Source organism: Rhinolophus sinicus, linkage group LG03 (genome assembly GCF_036562045.2).
Source record: "Rhinolophus sinicus isolate RSC01 linkage group LG03, ASM3656204v1, whole genome shotgun sequence".
Taxonomy (NCBI): domain Eukaryota; kingdom Metazoa; phylum Chordata; class Mammalia; order Chiroptera; family Rhinolophidae; genus Rhinolophus; species Rhinolophus sinicus.
The window spans coordinates 177,520,704-177,544,364 of NC_133753.1; the positions used below are offsets into that span (position 1 = coordinate 177,520,704).

The 23,661-nt window shown below is 39.8% G+C and overlaps 1 protein-coding gene across 1 annotated transcript in view; it reads left to right on the plus strand.

Moving 5' to 3' along the window:
- ADAMTS12 (ADAM metallopeptidase with thrombospondin type 1 motif 12) overlaps positions 1-23,661 on the plus strand; it is a 273,919-nt gene that overhangs the window by 167,886 nt on the left and 82,372 nt on the right. The window contains exons 13-16 of the mRNA XM_019737332.2: positions 7,786-7,919; positions 14,777-14,897; positions 17,764-18,008; positions 19,492-19,630. Of these exons, the coding sequence (XP_019592891.2) occupies positions 7,786-7,919; positions 14,777-14,897; positions 17,764-18,008; positions 19,492-19,630 (639 nt within the window). The remainder of the gene's footprint in view (positions 1-7,785; positions 7,920-14,776; positions 14,898-17,763; positions 18,009-19,491; positions 19,631-23,661) is intronic.

Consider the following 23,661-nt stretch of genomic DNA (forward strand, 5'->3'; position numbering starts at 1 on the left):
TGCATTCTCAACAAAGGCTTCTTCCGACTCCATTGGTAGCTCACACGCTAGAATGGGCCTTCAGAATTGTCACTGTTGGGATAGGGGCCTTTGTGCCCCAAATGGACCAGTCACTGGGTGTGGTCTGCCCCAGGAAAGAATGAGTGTCTTAAGCCAAGGTGACAATTCAGGGCTGATGCTGGCAGCACTCTTAGGAGCTAAGGGATAGTCCCAGCACCTGGGGGACATGGGCGGCACATATAGAGTTTATTACAAGAATACTTGGGCTTTAGATAGAAACCGCCTTTAAAGAGAAGGTAAGTGTGCAGAGAACCTGGGAGATCTTCTAGACAATCCTCTTCCACAGATTAGGAATCTGTGGCTTCAAGAGGAAAGATGATAGAATAATAAGGATGATGTTATAGACACCCGCAAGCCATTCACAACCCTCTTCACCCTCACTGTTCTCTACAATAGAAGAGGGAAAAACTAGAAGACTCACTAACTCGTATTCCCTGCAGACACCGCTCTGACCCAAGAGATAAAGATGGAAGCTTCACTGAGTAAGGCTTCTGAGAAAGTTTTTAATTGGTACTGATCCAGCTGGCCCTCAACCCTTGCCCTTCTGCCACTCTCTCTTCCCCCTCTTGCTGCCTGGGGTACAGTAGTCATAGCGCAGACCATAAAGTTGACGCCCATGCTAGGATGGCTGAGCAGGAAGACAGAGGAGGATAGCTTTAAACTCCTCCCTCTGGATTTCTTGTTTTGTGGGAAAAATAAAGTCCTGTCCACTTAAGACAAGGAAGCAACATTTTCTGCTACTTGCAGTGAAACTTATTCCTAACTGATAATGAGAACAACTTATATTAAACTTATATCAGTACTTGCTCTGTGCCAGACCTTCACTCAGCATTTAATATGCATTTCCCTAATTTTATCTCCAACAAGAAAATCCTGCGAGGAAATTTAAGTTGTTGACCCAATTCTTATGGATGAGCGAATCGATTTAGAGAATTTAAGTAACTTGGCCAAACTCAGACTATGGAATAGAGACAAGTTAACCCAGACCTGACTCTGCAGCCTACATATTAACCACTAAAACAAAGAATACTGGGTTAATCCCATTCCCTTAAGGACAATACATTGAATTTTACCTAAGAAGATGTTCATATTTGGAAATGAGCTCTGGGGGGTCGGGAAGAACCCAACTCTTTGTATTGTGATGAATTCACACTTTATTAAACTTATCTCTCTTACCTTTGAAAACCAAGTTTTTCTAAACATTTAAGCATTATGACAAAATTGTTACATTTCTTAAACAATTTAAGTTGCAATTCAAAATTTAGCATCACAGCTCTTTTTTAATCTAATTTGTCTTATCATATACTGATCATTTTCATTTTTGTTAGTATCAAAAAGGGATTTTATTTATTTGTTTGTTTGTTTATTAGTTTCAAGTGTACAAAACAATGTAATAGTTAGACATTTACACCCCTCCGAAAGTGATAACTCTCTTCCCCCCAATCTACTGCCCCTCTGACATCGTATTTAGCTGCTACAATTCCATTGACTCTATCACGGTTCTTAAACATCTTAACCAAAAGACAGAACTTAAAAATATGCAGGAAACAGTAAACAATACTACATATCGCCTAGTCTGACAAATCAATGACATGGATTTAATTCATTTTTAAAAATTAGTTCTATTCTTGTTTTCATGTCATTCTGTGGTTATTGTAAAATTTATTAATTTTAATGCCTTCTTATGTTTAACTGATATATATTTTGATGCATTTGGGGATTACAGTAGTATTTCCATATCAGAAAGTAAAATGAATCATTTTAGACAATTCAAAATTATAGTCTTAATAATTACTGGGGATTTTTGATCAGGACTTTTTATTTGCTTTTGTTGTTTTTTTTCCCTTTCAAACTGATCTGAGCCTAGTCATTAAGCTGAACCTCTTTTTTGAAGTTGAGTATTGCATGGTACAATGCTAAAGCATTTTAAGTCATGCCTTTGGCTTAAGGGTTAGTAGTTCTTAAAATCTGGCAAGGAACTTCAGACATGCATATCACAAATCTCTTCTGTTCATGTGCATGTCCCATTGTCCCATGAGACTTCACTTACAAAACACAAGTTCAAATATAAAATTACTAAGAGTTTCAAGACAGCAACAATACAGCATTCAATCAAGTGTGAGGTGTTGGACAACTACACAGGGCTCATACCCGTGGAGACCTCCTGTAAATGGATTTTAGGAACTGGATTTTTTTTAATGGTGAAACTGAAATTGCTATCTACTCAGAAAATGTGAAATGCATCAGAACTTTTCCTTGACCCGAGAAATATTTTTATCCTTATTAGCAAGTTCTATCTTTCACTTCTAACGATCATTTCTTAAGATCATTATCCAAAAATGTTGAGCTATCCTGTTTCAGCAAATTGAAAATGCAACTTTCGAGTCCATAAGTTAATTCAGTTACCTAAGCTTACTTTCGGAGGGTTTTTCAGGCAGTGTGAGGGTGAGAGTTCACCAGTAAATTAGTTTTAGAGTTTTCACTTAGCTGAATTATAAATGGATTTGAAAACTCTTGAAAGCTAGAGGGGGACAAAAATCACATGACCCAGACAAAAGGATGTGTCAGGCAGATGAATATACCTGAGACAGTGAAAATACTCTATGGGGATTATGGAATCTCTGAGATTGATATCTGGGACAAAGACTCTCTGATACTCTTGATGACCACTGAGAACTAAGACCATCCGCTGCCTTCCCTGCCTCTTTCTGCAGAGCCCTGCATCATAGGCCAACCGAACGGGCACCATGAAAACAAAGGCCAGAGGAATGGAGAAGAGGACAGGAAATCAGGACTTAGGTTCAGCCTTGTAAACTGTTGAATAGCCCTGAACCTTCACTTCACAATGGCTACTTTCAAGTACAGGGTTCTTTCTGGCCTTAGGTGCACCTATAGGTCATGTGGTGTGCACGCTCTGGGAGAGTCCCAGCAGTAGGTCTGCGTGTGTTATTGTTGTTGCCATGAAGGTGTTTTGGTTTTGTTTTGTTTTTTTTCGGTAGATATTCCTAAGTCTCCATAGTCCACTGCAATTATGCTCAACAGAAATTTGTGTTTCTTAAGTGCCGTGTATGTGAGTTAGCCTGCCTAAGCTAGAAGGATGTACTAGCTCTGTACTGCAGAAGCAAGATGGAGAGACACCTTGAAATTAGGGCCTCTCTTCATGGAGATGTGTCATGATTATCACAAGATTAAGGAGGCCTTTCCAATTTTCTTTTTTGAGAGCTGACATTTTTTTTAAAGGAATCTGTGCTCATTATAAAAATGCAAGTGTAGGTAATGGAATGGAATAAAATAAATTATTTTTATCCCACCATTCTTATTCCTCAGAGGCAACCATTGTTAATAGCAGGCTTTTGTTTGCACACAAGTGGAGTCATTCTTTGCTGATTCTGCAACTTGCTTGACTCACTGAGCATAAGATCATGGCATCATGGCTTACCTCACTCCTTTTAGTGACTACATAACCTTCCATTGTAAATGCAACTTACTTATTTGCCCATTTCTTTCTGAATAAACATGTAATTGCTGCTGTGAACATCCTTGATTTCTGTCACTGAGGTCAGTGTTCATTTTTATGACTGACTGAGTTGATGATCTCTAGGGTTGAAATGATCTCTTTGCTACGTGGTCCCAAAGTTTCTCCCTAGCAGTGTTGGTCACTGTCATGTCTGTTAATTAGTAAACATGGGTTAAAAGCCTTTTCTACATGTAATGTTCTGCTAGTATTCATTAGAAAAGGTTAATGGTCATAACTACCACATTTAAACAACCGTTCTGCAGAGGGTGCCAAAAAAATGTATACACATTTTAAGAGAGGAAACAACTGTATTAAAATTGTAATACTCAACATCTACCAATAACAAAAGATGAGTAGAAGTCACGTTTGACTTCTGCCATTACAAGAGGTGCTCAAAGTTGTTACCATTAGGTCCACACACTTCTGATTACGGCGAACATTGTTTGGTTAACTTCTGTGGTGAGCGTGTAAACTGTTCCAACACCACAGCAGAAGCAGGACTTGTTGCTGTGTGAGGCCTCCCGGATCTTCCCTTGTGTACATCACACAGCACCATGCGTCTCAGACTTATCACGTGCGTGCACCTGTTAGGCGTGTGGGAGGTTCTGTTGCACACTCACACCCCCATTGTCGTTGTACTTCCACAACAGTCTCTAATTTCAAACACCACTTCAAAATGGTCTTGTGCTCCTCTAACAACAACCGTGCTTCCGCCATTTTCTTTGACTGTCCTGCCTGTCACACGGTGATGCTAGGATTCATTTGATTAATATCATCTTTTGAGCGAATGTCATACTACACATTGCTACTGTAATTCAATCCAACTTCGCCAAGTAATACATAGATAACATCTCTTAACATGTGCATATGTTTTTTTGGCACCCCCAGTATGTCAGACATGTTATTAGAAGTTTTAATATGTTGCCCTCTGACAATGCCCTCTAGGCAGACCAGAGGCTGAGAAGGCCTTGGCCCAGGTGTCACAATCAGAGCTGGGATGTATATCCCTATGGATGTAACACCAAAGCCTGTGAGAAGGAGAAGCCCACGGGCTGTGCTTATTTCCACCTCTGCTGTGCTTTTGAGTCCTCACCAGTGTGAATTATGACTCCTCCTTCTCATATTGTCTGGCTAATAGTAGCCAATCGGTGCACAATTGACGTTGAGTTAGTTACCTTGAGGACACTGCAGTTCAATTGAAGAGCTTGTAAAAGTCATAGTCTTGGAACTTCAGAGCTAATGGGACCTCAGTAGTCATTATATGAGTAGAACATCTTTGAACCAGGTCCATAGTCATAGTTTGGGAAAGTCATGGAATCGTGCACTGACCTAGCAAGGTCTAGAATTCTTTATGCTAACCTGACAAGACAGCAGTTGTTTCGAAAATAGTAAAACAAAGTGTGAATTTTGTGCAGAATTGATTTAAAATGGCATAATGGAATAATCTGAAGGAGAAGAGGATATTTCAGGAAAGATTCTTTGGAGTGGGAGTGAGAATTGAGCCAGCATTATAAAATACATGTCTTGACAACTATGAGAGAATATTGGAATGATAGAAGCGTAGCATGTTGGGGCAACTGCAAGGATCTTTAGAATTCGAGTTCATAATGACATAAAAACAACAACCTAACAATTGTCACTTGTCAAGCACTTACTATACACCAGGCACTGTCCTGAGTGCTTGATATACAATCTCTGTCTTAGTCCTTGCAAGTATCCAGCAAAGCAGATGTGATTGTCCCCATTTTTCTGATGAGGAAACTGAGTCACAGAAAGGTTCAGTAACTTTCTCAAGGTAATAGTAGACTAAAACTTTTACAACTGCTCACTGTAGAAGTAAATGGTTCCAGAGGCTGGTGATTCTCACTATTTAAACCCCATGAGAGAACATTAAAATGGAGTCATTGGTATTGTACCAAGTTTGCTCCTCTGATATGCTCCTTAGATATGCATTGCCGAATAACGTAAAGGGTGGTTACTTTAAAGAGCTCATCAAAGACATTTAATATTTTGTTAAAGAAAATTCTACGCCTGTAGGTTAGGATTAGTCGTGAGGGCTCTAAGCTAACACACCAGTTTAGCTCTGCCAGTCATGCTGTGGCCTATGCCTAAATTTTCTCATCCATGAAATGGGGATAATGAAAGAACTAACATCACAGGGTGGTTGTGATTGTTAAAATGAGATAAGATAACCATTGCAGAGCACAGCAAGGTCTGGAAAATACTGTTTGAATAATATATTGGCTGTTATTTTAGCAAGCAAAATTCCTTTTAAATCACTGTATAAACAAGACTAGTGAAAGTCTGTGGATGGCTTTATCCTTCAGGGAGTGAGTCTAACAGCACAAGTAAACAAAACTAAGGCAAATACTGGAACTTCATCATTCTGGAATTTAGTGCAATGCTGGCCATTGGAGGGCCGTTTACTTGCTATGGGGACCCATTTGTACAACCATAAGAGTGAGTGCCTTCTTAAAATTTGCACCTGAGGCACCTCTAGTTTTAGCATTACATAGCAAGCTGGAATGGATCGTTCCTATAGAAAAGCTCCCAGAATTATTCAGGGCTCCATTCTCCTTTTGCTTTATGTGTCCAAATACAAAACCCCAAATCCAAATTATTAATAAAGCTCAAATCAAAGTCTTATTTAAAAGTGTTTCCCCTGCCTCCATCCTTCTTGATATCCCAGTGTTTCTCATGAAGTGATTCCTGGGCTCAGCACACTTGGGTGGATGTTCTCATCTCGAGGAGCAGAATTGCTCCCAAGTGGCTCCCTCTCAGTACTTTTGTTCCAGTCCAGGCAGTGACAGAGCTGATCATGCAGCCAGCAATGAAGATTTACAACAGTCCACGTCATGCCTAGTTCCCTCAGTCTTCTCGCCCTTTTCCATTGGCACTTTGTCCGGTGATCTTGCCAACTCATTCTGACTGTTCATTTCCTCAGACAACCTATCCGTGGCACTTTGTATAAAATCAGTTGGCACTCTTTACACGCTTTTACCTTTCTTCTTTAAGCTTTGAGCACATACTCTTGACCTCTGTCTCAAGTTCGTCCAGAGTTTCAGTGTTTGGAGCTTTTGCTCTTAGTTATATTTGTGTAAGTTTTACACTTTTGTTTCCTTACTGCATGGATCATTGCATCCTTGAGCAGCCCACCTAGAGTTGTGTGGTCTGGCTTTGCCTTTGGTGTCCTTCCACACTGAGGTGGGTCCATGGCAAATGGCCTTACAGCTGATCTCATTGAGCCCTCAGCTGGTCAGACCACCCAGAAACTAACAGCCCTCCCCCTAATATGCGGCTCCAGAAGGATCCCAAAATGACCTTTCTGAAGAAGACACTCTCAAGTGTTTCACCTAAAGAAAACAAGACATAACATTCAAAAGAAAATTACTATTTGAATTCTTATCATATACATGTATTGCCTATTAAAAAGCTTAAGACAATTTATGTTTTAAAAGGTATCTATCTTTCTGGTTACTCCAAGTATACCTATGTATAGGTACGTATTTTATTAAGTAAATCTTTAGAGCAATTGTGCACTGGAGATCACCCAGAACTCATAGGGAATAGAAGATTGACCCTTAGAATAGATTCAGTGTAGGACCCAGCGTGATGGATGGACTGCTATGATAAGCAAGTTGGCTTCAGCTTCAGCAAAAAAGTGGATCCCTTTGTTTATGTGTGGTTGTAAATCTGTGTCCAAAGCCTTCTTGGGCTTGAGAATAAGGGAGAATATTTGTTAGGGAGTAGGGTTACGATAGTGGTAGTACTATTTGTCAGTGGTATGCTGGTCCCATGGGCAGGGACCACCTCTCCCCCGGAGGTCCACTTACGTTGCTGCAAACAATGCACACGTGTCATGCTTGCCTAAAATCCTGCGTCGCTGGTTGATATTACTTAATTTCTAGGTTAATGCCAGATGTGCAGTACCTTATTTTTACAAGCACAGTTCAATATTTCATTGAAGGATCTCATCGTTTATAACAAAGGGCATAGCATTTTAAAGGAATCGTCCGAATTTAATTTGTTGTAAAACTCTTTACGTGAAAAAAGGAAAAAGCCCAGATTTTAGCATGTGTCACAGAAAAGTAAAAGATGGGAATCTCCAGATCAGTGACACTTGGGGTCATATGTACAAAAGAATCCTGGAGGGTAGGATGCTGAGCTAAAAGGCTAACTTGCAAGGATTTTTCTCTTTTTCACTTCAGCACGCCCCTGTGAGCTCTACTGCCGACCCATAGATGGCCAGTTTTCCGAGAAAATGCTGGATGCTGTCATTGATGGAACCCCTTGCTTTGAAGGCGGCAACAGCAGAAATGTCTGTATTAATGGCATATGTAAGGTATTGGGTATGTTTCCTTAATCTACAACTTTATAAAATCATGTTTTTATTAATTCAGGAAGTCAGATGTTCTAACTTTTTTCTTTCATGGCACTTGCATGTGGTCTGGGTTTTACCGTGTTTCCCCGAAAATAAGACCTAGCTGGAACATCAGCTCTAATGCATCTTTTGGAGCAAAAATTAATATAAGACCTAGTCTTATTTTACTATAATGTAAGACCAGGTCTTTAATATAATTAATATAATATAATATAACATAATATAATACGGGTCTTATATTAATTTTTGCTCCAAAAGACCCATTAGAGTTGATGGTCTGGCTAGGTCTTATTTTCGGGGAAACGGTATATATGATCCGTGAGGCAAGACTTCTCTGTGTATATCAAAGACATAGTTTGGAATGGAATAGTTTTCTTCCTACTGCTGTCTTCATTTCTTGATTTGTTGTGCTCTGTGTTACTATTTTTGGCATGGAACAAAGTCAGAATTGAAGAAGAACCAAATTAAAGAAGGAAGTATTAGAAACAGGGAACCCAGATCTTTTCAGTGGCATTAAATTATTCATTAGTTACTTGCCAACACAGTAGGTAAAGTTGAGGAAAAACTGAAATTAATAGTAGTTTGTATAGTGTTTTTCACAAGGCATTTTTTACATTTAATTCTCCAACATGATCTTCTTAGGAAGAGAAATGGCACAACAGGTAGTTATGCCAATCAGAAATCAGGTCTTCTGATTTCTATTTGACTTTTCCACGATGACTCCATTAATCAACTCCACCTTTATGTAAATTACTTAGACTTGATTTGTTAATGCTTTTATATGTACAACCATGGAAGAATTCCTTCCCACTGCTCACAGTCTGTTTTGTAAGGAACAAATTTTGCAACCCAACACCCAGGCATAAAGTTCAGTTTAAAAAGTTGTTTTTAATCAATGAAAGAAAAGCTGTATTATAGAAATATCTAATTAACTGTGAGGGAAGTGCTCTGAGTCTAGAATATGAACTCATAACCATTATTTATTAGCTGTATAACCCTATACATCTTTCTGAGGCTGTTTTCATAAAATTGGGATATTAATGTATTATTTTAGTTGGGGTTGTCAAAACGATTAAATAAGGTCATATACGTTATGCCCTTTACAGCCCTGGCACACAATAAACTCTTAAAATATTTTATTTGTTTTTGCAAATAGTTATAATTTTTTTTCCTACTGGACCCAATTGCCATTGTAAAAAGCTCCTGCCCATAAATGTTCAGCACCCTGGGAAGATGCAGTTATCAACTTGAAGTTGCCTTTTGACTTCTTCCAGTAGTGACCAAAACTCAGGAGGCAACATGCTGATTCCCGGGAATGAGTGAGCCAACAGCAAGCCATAATCAGACTCTAGATTAGAAAAGCCCAGGCAACATTCCCTTCAGACTCACTAATTACCATTGTCGCCATTATATGAAGAGCCCAAGATAATTAGTATATTTTAGGTTAGATGTGTTCCCCAGAGTGAGAAAAGGTTTATTTAGCTAATTCAGGCCAAAATAGCCCCACTACTGCCTAAAGGAGTGGTTCTCAGCTAGACTGCCTATTAGAATTACCTGGAGAGCTTTTAAAACTATTGATGTCTGGCTCCCTCTCAACATTCAGAATCTCTGGAATTTGGGGCCTGGCCATTGACATTTTTAAAACTCCCCTGCAGATTGCAATATATACAGCTTGGGCTGAGAACTTAAGTCACCAAGAAATGAGTGTGAGCTAAAATCATCTTTTAGACCTAAATACCTTTGCATGCATAGAGATAGCATCTTTACCTTGTGATGGAACAAAGCATAAGGGGTCTTGGATGCCTCTCTTAAAACCAATTAAATCAGTTTAATAGAATAAGCCAGTTTCTCTCAGCTTGCTATCTTCTTTCTGGAAACCAGTTAAGGCCTTTTAGAAGCTATAATTAACCACTTTCTGTCTATACCACACTGAGCTAAGTTTTTAGGCTGAAAAGTTATGTCAAATCAAATTTACCTTAATAGCCTACATGCAATTTATCTTCCAAAGATCCAGGTTGTAGATGTTTTCAGCTTTATTAGTCTTACTCATTTACTGCAATTATAAATTTCAGAGTGAATTGAACATGTATTGAAATAAAACAATAGCACTATCAGGGAAAAAATGTACACAGTGTTTATCTAGATAATCTATCTTCTCTGTGGATATGGAAATACATTTGGTTATATTTATACAAATATTTATTATGTTTGCTTATTTTCATTTATTCAGCTGTCTATTTTGAAATTATGATATTTGCCAACATTTTGGTGTGTTAGATTTGCAGATTCTATTGTCAAAGGAATGACAAGCCCTGATCAAAACTGACTTTGTTTTGGGAGGTAACTATGCCTTCCCCAATTTAGTTTTAACTTGGAGTGAACTCCTAAGCTTATTTATCAAAGATATAAATTTAAACTTCGTATTTTCAGTATATCTCCCATTTTTAATCACACATATGACATGGAATAATCTTTTGGAACAGTCTGCTAACCTTCCGGCAATCTCACCCCTTTCTTCTGGTAACCAGTTCTTTGACTTTCATTTCTTTCACTATTCCCTTTTCTCCAGCATACGTTGGACTTCATTTCCTTCCCAGATGTCCCAGATGCCCTTATCTATCATATCAGCTGTCCCCTAGACTGCTTCTCTCAGCCTTCCATCAATCTCACCCCAACACCCTGGCTCTGATCAACAAACCACAATCTTTTTTGATCTTACATCAGCCTACTATGTACTTCTTAAAATAAAAAGTCAACCTTGTGAATCTGTGCCCTTCAAAATCAAATGTCTTTAATCCCAGCTGAATCCCTAACCTTATCTGACAATCGACCTACCCGTCCAAAGTTAGTTCCCTCTCTCATTCTTCTCAGAAACTGTCCTGAACCTTCTTTATTCTTTCTTAATGCCATATTGGCCATTTCAGTGATATGCTGACCATCCCCAAATCAATTTCTCTGGCCAAATCTCTCTCCAAAATGCCAGATCCTATCTCTTGGTCCTCAAAGTTATGGTGAGGAAAGCATTATTGCTACTGTCCAGGTTATTAAATGGTAAAATAATTTACCTGTTCTCTTCAGTTAAGCATGGCTGTACCCTAACTATCTCCACACTTAAAGTTCCATTAGCTGGGAGTTAATTTCATCTTAGAACCAAGCATTCTTCCCGTGTCTACTCTTGCCAAGGGACTGTAGAAAGAAATGATGACATTCCAGGTGGATTAGGTCATGGCACCAGTTGGTATTTCAGTTCTTAGTCACTTGAGAATTTACAAGTAAAACAATGTTAACACATAAGCAAAAGAAAAAAGATAATTGATAGGAATGTGTATTACTTATTCACTCATGTAGGGCTAAAGCCTGGTGAAAGACTGGGACCCTGATTTCTCCAATACTCAAGATACTCTTCAGTCCAAATGACATAGTCAAGAATTAATGATATTCTTCTGCACAGGAAAGGAAATAATTATTAGAATAAAAGGCAACTTACACAGTGGGGGAATATTTGCAAACCATATACATAAGTGATTAATACTCAAATGTATAAGAAACTCCTACGTCTCAACAGCAGGAAAACAAATAACTAGATTAAAAATGAGCAGACTTGGAGTGGCCGGTTAGCTCAGTTGGTTAGAGCGTGGTGCTGATAACACCAAGGTTGCCGGTTCAATCCCCACATGGGCCACTGTGAGCTGTGCCCGCCTTAAAAAAAAAAAAAGAGCAGACTTGAATAGACATTTTTCCAAAGAAAACATACATATAGCCAACAGGCATATGAGAAAGTACTTCACTTCATTGAACAACAGAGAAATACAAATCAAACCCACAATGAAGTATCACCTTACACCTGTTAAGATGGCTATTATTAAAAAAAAAAAAAAAAGATAACTGTAGGCGAGGATGTGGAGAAATTGGAACCCATTGTTGGTGGGAATATACAATGGTGCAGCTTCTATGGTAAACAGTATGACGGTTCATCAACAAATTAAAAATAGAGCTACCAGGTAACCCAGAAATCCCACTTCTGGATATATATCCAAAACAATTGAAATCAGGATCTTGAAGAGATATCTGGACTTCCATGTTCACTGCAGCATTATTCACAATAGCCAAGATATGGGAACAACCCAAATGTCTATCAACATATGAACAGATAAAGAAAAGGTGGTATATAATACCATGGAATATTATTCAGTTTTATAAAAGGAGGAAATCCTGCCATTTGTGACAACATGGATGAGCCTGGAAGGCTAAGTGAAACAAGCCAGTCACAGAAGGACAGATGCTACATGATTCCAGTTATATGAAAATCTAAAATAGTCAAACTCATAGAAGCAGAGAATAGAATGGTGTTCCCCAGGGCTGAGGAGAGGGAACAATGGAGTTGCGGTTCAATGGATATGAAGTTTCAGTTACACCAGATGAAAAGTCCTAGAGATCTGCTGTACAGCACAGTGCCTGTGGCTAACAGTACTGCATTGAGCACTTACACATCTGTTAAGAGGGTGGATCCCATGTTAAGTGTTCTTATCACACACACAAAAGGGACACAAGGAACCTTTTGGAGGTGATGGCTATGTCTGTTACCTTGATTCCCGCAATGGTTTCACAGGTGTTTGCAGAAGTCCAAACTCATCGAATGGTATACAGTAAATAGATGCTGTACTTTATATATAATCAGCTATACCCCAATAAAGCTTGTTTTTTAAAGAAAGAAATGATGATATGATGGAAAGTTAAAGTGATTTTCTTTTTGCTCAATAATGCTGCTTGTTGGGATGGCTCTCTGGCATCGTAAGAGTCACATCAGAGGAGAGCCATGTTGGAGCCATTGTCCACATTCGGTAGCAGGAGCAGAGTCACCTCTGATTCTGCTGAAGGCACAAGGACAATACTGTCGTGGGCCCTGTTGCCAGAACACATGGCAGGAAAGAGGAGAGTGACATCTAGTCATTTTCCTCTGAGAGCCCTTATGCTTCACGTGCAACAAGGAGGACTGGCTTATGCCTTTGTAGGTCTTCTGTTAAATACTTAATTCAGTGTTGATTGTGCTGTGTGCAACTGACGGGCGAAGCAAATGGAGTGAAGTCTCCACGAGAACCCATCCAATGTGCTGTGGGACAGCATATCAACGATGTGTGTGTGTCTCCTTCCCCCAAACCTGCCCCCATGTATGCCTGTAGATACTTTGGGGGAAGAAAAATGGGCTCAAGGTATTTGTTTTTATGGCTTTCTTTCCTTTTTTCTTCACATTTTTTATCTGTCCACATTTGGTAGAGATATTTTAAAAACACTTTAAAATGAATATGTCTCAGAGTAAGTTTCCCTGGCCTGTTCTAAATAAGTGAAGGAAAGAAAGTCACTGGGAATGTGATTTGTAAAGGACAGCTTATTAGAGGATGGTCCACCTTAATGAAAACACATCACTTGTGAAGCTTTGGCGTTTTACTCACAAGGCTTTGCATCCAATTTCTTTTCTTTCCATTGTGATTAGCATGAGTAAGTCTTTTTAATCTCTCAGCACTGTTTTTTGTTTGTTTGTTCACATCTGGATCAATTAGCACTGTCTTTGGACCTAAAGGAAATTACTGATGGTTAACCTAGGAATGGAGCTATCTGTCAGTGGGCATAAGCTCCCTGTTTAGCTGATGGAGGGAGGGTGCATTTAAAGACCCAAACTGTTCTTCTTGTCAATCAATTTGAGGTGGCTTTAAAATAAGAAAGGGGATTATCTTTGAGAGAGAAAGAAAACTACCTGGGCACAGTTCTTCTTCCCAAACAGAAAAGAACAATCTGACTAATAGAATATGGTATATTTCTCTCTCTTTCTTTTACCACTGACATGTGGTTAGGAGCATAGGCCATGGTAGAAAGCAAGCAACACAGAAGTTCAACTGAAGCTCCCATGTTTTCTAACTTTCAGTCTAAGTGTCATGATTCTTTGGTTTCTGATGCTACTGAACACTGATGCTCTCTTTTTTCAGAATGGGAATTTTAGGATGGGAAAGAGTTGGCTCTATTGATGGACTGAGGAGAAGGAATAAACAGAGAGGGAAAGAATGGACAGAACACTGAGAAGGGGTTTGGTCCAGCGCACAGGGCAAGATTAGTCTTGGCTCGGAGGAGAAATGGCCAGTTCTTCCTCAGCAGCTGGAGGCAAGGATGGCTGGGATACAGCTAAATGTGAAAGGCTGGAGGGAAGGATGGCTGGGATAAGTCTAAATGTGGGGTCTGGGGTCACAGGAAGCTTTGCAGGGTCTGATGATGGATCTGTAGGTCAGAGATTCCATCCATTAGGGACTGGAATGGTCTCAGTGTTAAGCTAGCCTTTCTCCGATGGCTGATGGTTCACCTGCTGTCTTCAAACAGAAACCAGGGAGAATAACCCAGTGAGGAATGTAAAGGGATCGACCAACCAAATTATAGGAGGAATAACTGCATCACCCCTGGGAAGCCTTTGTAGAGAGAAGGGGCATGAGGTTTGCACATCTGAAAGGGACTTGGCCGCACCACCCACTTCGATTCTAAGACATTTTCCTAGTTAAATTTGTGGAACTGTGTTCAATTCTGCCTCTGACTCAGGGGAAATTGGAGACCCACTCATTGTGTACCTCTTACTCCTCTAAGCAAGTATTTCCTTCACCATCAGTGGATGCTTTGTTATTCCTCTGCTGCCACCAGAAAAAAAGGAAACATTTGTTCTTATATCTGCCCCCACCCCAATCTCATCAAGAGCAAAGGGAGAAAGTAGAAGTCAAAGATCCAAGGCAGGTGTGACATCTCCTGCCTGTGTCATTCATCCTCCATCTCTCTTCCTGCAGAGGGTTGGCTGTGACTATGAGATCGATTCCAACGCCACAGAGGATCGCTGCGGAGTGTGCCTTGGGGACGGCTCTGCCTGCCAGACTGTGAGAAAGATGTTTAAACAGAAAGAAGGATCTGGTAACAAAGAAACACATATATCATTGAAGTGGCAGGGGACTGAGTTGAAGGGCAAGATTGATTTTTTTTTTAAACAGGTTGTGACTTTCAAAGAATTCAAAATGAGAAAGATGGAGGAAAAGTGATTTTGCTGAATGAATATTTTCATCATTCTTAATGCTTTGGAGATAGTCTTACTGGCCCTGAAAATAGAACTATTCTATTTCCCTTGAAAGAGAATAATGTCTCGATGACCCTTTACTCCTGAAACTTTTTAATATGATTCTCATTTCTGTAAAGGCCATGAGGATGAGACACACAGGATTTGTTCTTCATCTCTGTTCTGCCAACCACTTTTTTCCATTAAAACACTAGATTAGGGGGTTAGCAAACCGTGGTTATAGGTATTCTCCACCTCGCTGTGTGATGTGGCCTCGATTTCTTCTCTTGGGAACTCAATTTCCTCATTTTTTAGATAAAGAGGTTGGTAGCCATTCCCTTCCACTTGAATGTCCATTAACAGGGGATTGGTTAAATAAATGGGTTCATGTCATTTTTGCAGTTATTGAAATGCTCAAAAAATATAAAAAGATATATTAAATTTTAAAAGCAATAGTTAGAATCGTTCATATAGTATGATCCCACTTGTTTAAAAATGTATGTGTATACATGCTTATATATGCAAAGAAAAATTTTGTAAGAGAATAAACTATTACATTAAACTATTAACGGCAATTATCTTTGACACAGAGGACTAGAGGTGGAGGGAAATGAAAACTTTTACTTTTCCTTTTACACCCTTCTCTACTGTGGGCTCTTCTGTCACGTGGAAAGGAGTCTGGTTGATATTTTACCATGGTTCTTTGTTTTAACTCCAAATCACTATAATTTTATCCTTTGGCTTTCTTCTGGGTATTCTTCTGCAAATATATATTACAAACATGTATTACATTTGCTCATGGCTAAATCTACTTCAGTGTACGTCTTCTGCCTATAAAGTGTTCAGAAGCAGCATTTCCATTCACTGAAAACTTTTATTTTAAATTTGATGTACGTCCCCCTTCAATTTGGCAGAATCTGCCCATGATAAATATTTATAATTTTGGATTTTCTCTTTTAAATGGAAGATAAAATGCAATCTCTTCTGTTTTGTTTTTCCATCTAGCTTTCTTTTCTTTTTGTTTGTTTTTAAACAAGGGATGAGATAGAAGCCAGGTGATTTTCCTGCATGAATTCTACTGTGAGAAGCCATACAATATCCTAGGTCAGAAAATCAGCTACAGGTAGCACACTCCAAAAGCCATACATACTAGCCTCAATTACAGGTGATGAATATGTCTCCTGAGCTAGTTGTAAACTAGTACTTTTAACGTGCTGTCTCAGGCAAGTGTGTGAGGGCCAAATGGAATTTAATTAAGTACTACAAGACTTGCATTTTGGTTCCTCTGGATGGGAGCTGCCAGTTTGAAAAATGGGACTGAGTTTGTGGCCTGTACCCTCAGTTTCTGAGCAAATCATTCCTGCTGGCCAGCCCACTGTTTTAGCTCCCAGTACCCCATGCTACTTTAGGGTCCAGGAGAAAAGGTGCATCCAGGCCACTTTCAGGTGACAGAGATGAGGGTTTGCTTGTCAAGCTGAAAACCAAATGTATAGTCAGTGGAAAATGACCAGGATGATAGGGTCTTACCACCATGTTTTACATGAAAGTATTGAAGGAATAGAGAATGTTTAGCTTAGAAAAGGGCAAAATAATGGAATACCAGAGCTGGGAAGGATGTCAGACCTCATCTCATTCAAGTCCCTTCATTTTGCAGATGATATTCAGAGAAGTTAAATAAGTTGATGAATGTCACAGAGTTCGTTCGTGGTAACACAGAAACTAGAAATCAAGTGTTCAGACTCCCAGGCTGCAGTACTCCCTTCACAGTACCATCCCCAGAGTCCATGTTTTTCCCAGCCTATTGTGTTTATGAGGTGATGGTTCTCAAGAAGCATAAATAACATGAATCCATGAGTTGCCGAGCATGTGCTGCCAAAGAGCGGAAACCATTATGTGTTAATTCCTTTTCCTCAACCATTATGTGTTAATTTATTTTCCTCCACACGCTGTCTCCTCCCATAACAACCAGTAAGCAAGGGAAAGCCTGGCTAGAACTGATCGTCTTTAAAATGGATGTCCTCTGTGCTTTTTCAGAAGACTGAATTAGAAGACATGAAAGTAAAATATAAGATCATATTTCAGCAAAACTTAAGAAACATAAGAAAAAAACAAAAACCCTTTCTAATGAATAGAATTGTCAAGCAACATAAAAAGCTGTGCTCAGAGCTTAGTTTCTTTTCACCAGCTGTATTTAAGAGCACTAGATAGCTGTCAATCCAAGATTCCCTCCTGTATTCTCTTAATGAATTTACTTCTAAGAGTCTGTCTTTAACTTGCCGGCAACGAGGATGAGCAAAAGCATGTATCCAACGCAATGTTTGAGAAGATTAATCTGACAGCAGCAACAAATGGGGGAGCAGAGATGCTAATGAGAAGCTAGCTAGGGGATGTAAAATTTTGAACTATTAACATAAAATTGCAGAAAAATAAATTGCTGGGTCAACCACAAAAACTTCAGAGTCCAATCTGCATTTATTTCACCTCTCCTCACAAAACTGTTTACATACTGAGCCACAAAGCCCCTGAGCGTTCTCCTTACGGCCAAGCTCTTTAAACATACCCCCCCCCCCATACTTAGCACATCTACCAATCCCAGTGACCACCCAGGAGGAGGGCAAGGGCACTAAGTAATGGAGATGCTGGGAAGAGGATGAATGATGAGTCAGAAACAGATTGTGTTCAGCTAAGCTAGCCTGCCTCTTTCATTATTGTATCTTCTCTCCTTAGGTTATGTTGACATCGGACTGATTCCAAAAGGAGCAAGGGACATACGGGTAATGGAGGTGGAGGGAGCTGGAAATTTTCTGGCCATCAGGAGTGAAGACCCTGAAAAATATTACCTCAATGGAGGATTTATTATCCAGTGGAATGGGAACTACAAGCTGGCAGGGACCATCTTTCAATATGACAGGAAAGGAGACCTGGAGAAACTGATGGCTACAGGTCCCACCAATGAGTCAGTGTGGATCCAGGTATACAGAAAGGAAACTGCTGACATGTACATTAGTTAGGATCTCTCTAATTTTCTTTTTCAAGATATTTGCTAGGGGACATTGATTATGAATCCTTAAAGCTTCTTTTAGCAAGGAACAGGGAGAGAAGCAAGATATTAATTTGTGCTGTTAATCCTTTATTGCCTAGAAATTGCTGAAACCCCCATAATGAAATGCCAGGCGCCCTAAATTGTTCATTGGGTTTAGTTTCCAGTATGGTGGACACAGGCTGTTGATTTGAGGATGATTGTTCCTTGGGTCTAAAAAGGATGTTATCAGTCTATGTCAGTCTGGCATGAATTTCTAAGTAGCTTTGCAGCAGTGGTGATGAACTGATATAGTTCTTCCACATGGTATCATGTGGTTGTCCTCAGGCAAGAGGTTTGACTTTGTGGAACTCTTGAGGGAGAGAGGGGTTAGGATACAGGACGTATTCCTCAAAGGCACAAGTGATTTGTCTTTCATATTGGAAAAGAACTATAGTAAAGGAGTAGAATATTATACCAGTAGAAATAAAGCAGGTTGGGGTCGACAGATGGCTCAAGAGAGTCAGATCTAACCATATTCAGATGTTAGAAGGTCAATTCAAAGCCAGAGATCACAGCACTCGCAGAAGCTGGAGGTCAAGGCTTGACAGTTATGATCCATAAATGTCAGGAGACCTGACATCTTACCTGCCCACATGGGAAAGGATTTATATATGGGAACCTCGAATCCCATGAAGCAACCAATCCTCTGCCTCTAAGTTTAAGATGAATCTACTTTAGATTCATATAATTACGTAGTAGATTACCTACAGGAGAGGGAAGTTAAGGGAATGTCCTAAGAGTAGTATGCCTTGGCTAAACCCCATGACCAATTTTATCTCAGAACTATATGCTTTAAATAAACGAGTCAGCTGGACAGCTAGTGAAGGGCATCATAAGGCAATAACAGCAACAACAACAAAAGTTAATGTTTATTGAATGCTAAGTACATGGCAGGCACTGTCCTAATCGTATCTAACTTATGTTACATTTATTTACTTATTTAACCCTCACAACAACCCTATTAGTCATATTATTATTATCCTCACTTTGTAGATGGGGAAACTAAGGCACAAAGAGATTAAGTAACTTCCCCATTGTTAGTAAGTACACATGGTGACCTACCAGCCTTTTGTTGGAAAGGTTGCTCCCTGCCCTTCCCTCAAAGTAATTCCCATATGATTAGACCACCCGTGAATTTCTGTGAGAATTCAGTCAAGAAATAATAGAATGGAGGAGATTAAATATAGCAATAGCTATATGCAGGTATGCAGGTGGAAGTGGAGGAAGAGCTAGCAATATGTCCATTTACTGGCATTTGTTCCAGTGCATGGCTCCATAACGAAGATGATGGACATTGTGTAGTATTTTCACACAAGTGGTTTGCAGTGTAAAATCATGGCAGAGTTTGACATGACCCCACCCTTGCCTTTTAGCTTCTATTCCAGGTGACTAACCCTGGGATCAAGTATGAGTACACAATCCGGAAAGATGGCCTTGACAATGACGTGGAGAAGCTGGTGTACTTCTGGCAGTATGGCCGCTGGACAGAGTGCAGTGTGACATGTGGAACAGGTAAGAACAGCTGCTCTCACTGTGAACCCACATCAGCTCCACAGTGGGCCACGGAGCCAATGCAAGCCACTGATTGCCTTTTGCACCCATAGGTCTACAGGGTTCCACAAAGGTGGCCCAGGGGCCCATGGGGGGAATGAATGTGCAGATCATGGTCTAAAGGGAGAGGCAGTTTTTCTTTCATCAACTTTACATATTGTCTTTCATGAAAGATTTTGTTTAAAGACAGGGTCACGTGTCTTTTGAAAAGCAAAACAGAAAGACTTAAAAAAAACCACTGCTCTGGTTAAAGACCGGAGAACCACAAAAGCAAGCAACCTGCCTGAAGACATACTATAAATCATGGCCAAATCCAAAACATAACCAGCTCTCCTAATTCCCAGCCCAATGTTCTTTTTCTGTCCCCAGTTTACCAGTCTTTTATATCTACTAGGAGAGTAGTTTTCTCTCACAAAATCAGGTGTTGGAGAGATTCCTTGCTGTTGTGTGTTAGGATGGGATAGGTTCTGCTACAGTAACAAAGAAATTGAAATCACAGGAATTCAACACAATGAAGGTCTATTTTTAAGCCATTCCAAGTCTGACACAAGTTGTGTGGCGCTACTTCATCTTGTAGCTAAGCCATCTGAAATGTGTGGGTTCCCGCTTGCCCCACAGGGGAAGAGAGAAATGGAAGAGGCAGACTGGCTCTTACTAATGACCTTGGCCTGGAAGTGACCCAGATCACTTCTGCTCACATTTCATTGTTGGACCTTAGTTCTATGGGCACGATCCAACTGCAAAGAGGGGCTGGGGACCATAAAGGAGCATGTGGGCATTTGTAGAGCACGGACTCTCATGCTGGAGGGCTAGATGGACTTTTCCAAGGCCTGTTAAGGCAGAGATCAGGGCCTGCTGGGTACTTGTGGCTCGTCACACATTTTGTCGGGGAAGGGAGGGGCCTTTAATAGCAGTGCCATGTGAGAAAGCCTCTGCTTCTATTTCTCCTTTGGGAGCATGTCTAAGTCTGTTCTGGAGCTTCCTGCCTCTAGCCTGTAACTACTACCTATGACACTTGGGCAGCTACAGGATGAAGTACCAGGATCAGCACTGTAGCAAAGGGAATAGAAGGGGAGGGTGAATGGTTCAGAAGAACCCAGTCCACTCCTCCACGAGATTCTAGCTCACATACTTTGTCTCAACACCCCTTGCTGCCTTGGTCTTGCCCGGTCTCTCTAGCGCATCCCAGGAGATGGTTGTGGAAAGAGGTCTGGAGACAGACATTGAGTCAAGTGCCATCAGCCTTATGAACAATTTTTGTATTGCCAACTTCTTTTTTCCCCATTCTTCAGTACGGAAAAACAAGGGTTTGCTTTTAGAAATCACAGGAATCGTATGTTCATTTCCAAATGTGTGATGCTTTGAAACTCCTAAGCCTCTGGAAATCTGTCTAGGTGAAAGGTGGCCTCAGTGGCAGCAGCCATAAGAAGGTCAGTACTGCTGTTCCCACTGCTGCCTCCAGCATTTCCACATCCTGCCCCCACTGCCCAGAAGGGCTGGGCTCCCGTGAAGCAAAAGCAAAATTTAAGCAAAAAATAACTTGGTGAAAAATATTTCCCTGAGAAGCAGTTGTGAGGCAAATGAAGTCATTGGGACTATAGTTACAAATACTTTTTCAATTTCTCATCCCCTTTGTTCTTTTTTATCAATGAAGTGCAGCTTTAAGCTTAAGTTATTGTCCCAGGATACCAAGGAGAGGAACTCAGCCTGACTGGGCAGGGACTCCTCAAAAAAACAGGAGAACATCCACACACCCCCACCACCACACACACATACTTCTCTTTCAACATAGATGAACCCTCTACATTACACATGCAATACTTCTGAGCATAAGAAATATAAGATTAATGGCTGATTTGTGCAGGGATCATAAAGATACATCCGCAGTTAGCTAGGAAATGAAGCAGCTTTACCAAATGTGAATAAGGCATTTGGTTTTGATACAGTTTGACCCTTTAGTAACACTTCTGTCTACTTGGGCAAATGTCATTCTGGTTATTAAGAGGAAGTCTCAGGGAGTTTCAGCCACACTGCCTATTTAAATGACAGTGAGCTCTCTTACTTGGCGGAAAAGAAAGACAGCATCTCTACTTTCATACTCTCAAACACAGAGAACAGAATGCTAATATTCACACAGGACACACACTGCTACATATAAAGATGGAAGACTGCCTGGAACACTGCACCATTCAGCAATGTATTTTATTTTCCTTAAGTGAAAACTTTCTATATTATAAAAGTAAGTTAAATACATTACTGAAAAATTAACAATAAAGTCACCACCCTACACATGCACTTTGGTACTTTGCTTTATTGCCTTTCAATATTCGTTTTTCTAATCATAGATGTAGGTAGTTGTATGCATATGGGTGTATTCATATACATGTACATGTGTGTTTTCACTTAACACCGTGGGTGTCTTTCCATGTGTTAGTCAATCTTCATAGCTACCATTTTTCATGGATAGACTATATTTCACTAGCAAGACAAAGCAAAATTCCCTTACCCAATTCCTTATTGATCCTCATTTTCTGATGAGCATCTTTGGGTCCATGTAAAGAATGATCTTGTTGGCATGAATTTGTAGATGGAATTTCTAAGTTCAAAGAGTATAAATATTAAGAAACTTTTTACCAAATTGATTCCCATAGTAAAAGGGTTATAAATAGGTAGTAGCAATAATTTCATTTTATTTTATTTTGGTATCATATTATTTTCGTTTTCCACTTTTTTTAAACTGGGAAAACATTTCAAATCTTCCAGCAAAATGGAAAATGTAATAACAAACTCTTGTATATCAACCACTCAGCTTTAGCCCATATTATATGTCATGTTTGTTTCACTCTTTATTTTTAAAGGAAAAGAAATACACAAAAACACTTGAAGAACAATCCCTAATTCTACTTCCTTTCCTTTTTCTCCAGAGTTGACTAGTGTCACTATTTTATTTTTGTGTGGAAGAAACACTAGAGGGAAGGAAAAGAGATTTTGCAGTGCTCTGGGGAAATCATGACCGTGGCTTGAATGAGAATTAAGGTGGCAAAGATGGAAGAATTATACGAATGTGAAGATATTGAGGAGGGAGACTGGACTGGACTTACTGGTTGATTCAGTTTATCTGTTGGTAGAGAGTGGGTTTGAGCATGAGGGAAGGCTGATGGGGAAAAGCCAGTGTTTTTCCCTGGGTAACTGGTGACATGGAGGTGTCACTCATTGAGATGTGGAAAATGTGACAAGAAAAAGGTCTGAAAAAGAGTTTATGATTTTATATGTGTGTGTGTGTGTGTGTGTGTGTGTATACATATATATGTGTGTGTGTGTATATATGTGTGTGTGTATGTGTGTGTGTGTGTGTGTGTGTGTGTGTTCAGTTAAAGTGCCTGTGAGATTTCCCGGTGAAAATGCCCAAAGGCAGTGTTTGTCAGGCTGTTATAACAAATTATCATAGACTGGATGGCTTCAATAACAAACATTTATTTCTCACACTTTTGGAGGCTGGGAAGTCCAAGATCAAGGTGCTGGCAGATTCAGTTCCTAGTGAGAATCCCGGCTTGTAGATGGCTACCTTCTTCCTTGTATCCTCACATGGCAGAGAGAGCAAGAACACTGCTGTCCTTTCCTCTTCTTAGAAGGGCATTAATTCCATCATGAGAGCCCTACCCTCATTACCTAATCCAACCCTAATTACTTCCCTAAGGACCCATGTCCAAATGCCATCACACTGGGGATTAGGTTTTTAACATATGGATTTTGAGGGGGACACAAACATTCAGTCCATAGCAATGACCTATCAAATTTATTTTATGCGGAATGGATTCCTGTTGTAGTTATTCTGTTGCCTTTTTTAGCATTAGATTTGTTATGTATTTTGGAATTACAATTTTAGGCTTGATTTGTGTGTAATTTCCTTTTAGTATCTTTTTCTTTTTTCAATTTCCTGCCCCTTTCCTCCCTTCTTCCCATGTACACCCCACTCTTTCTAGTATTTTGCA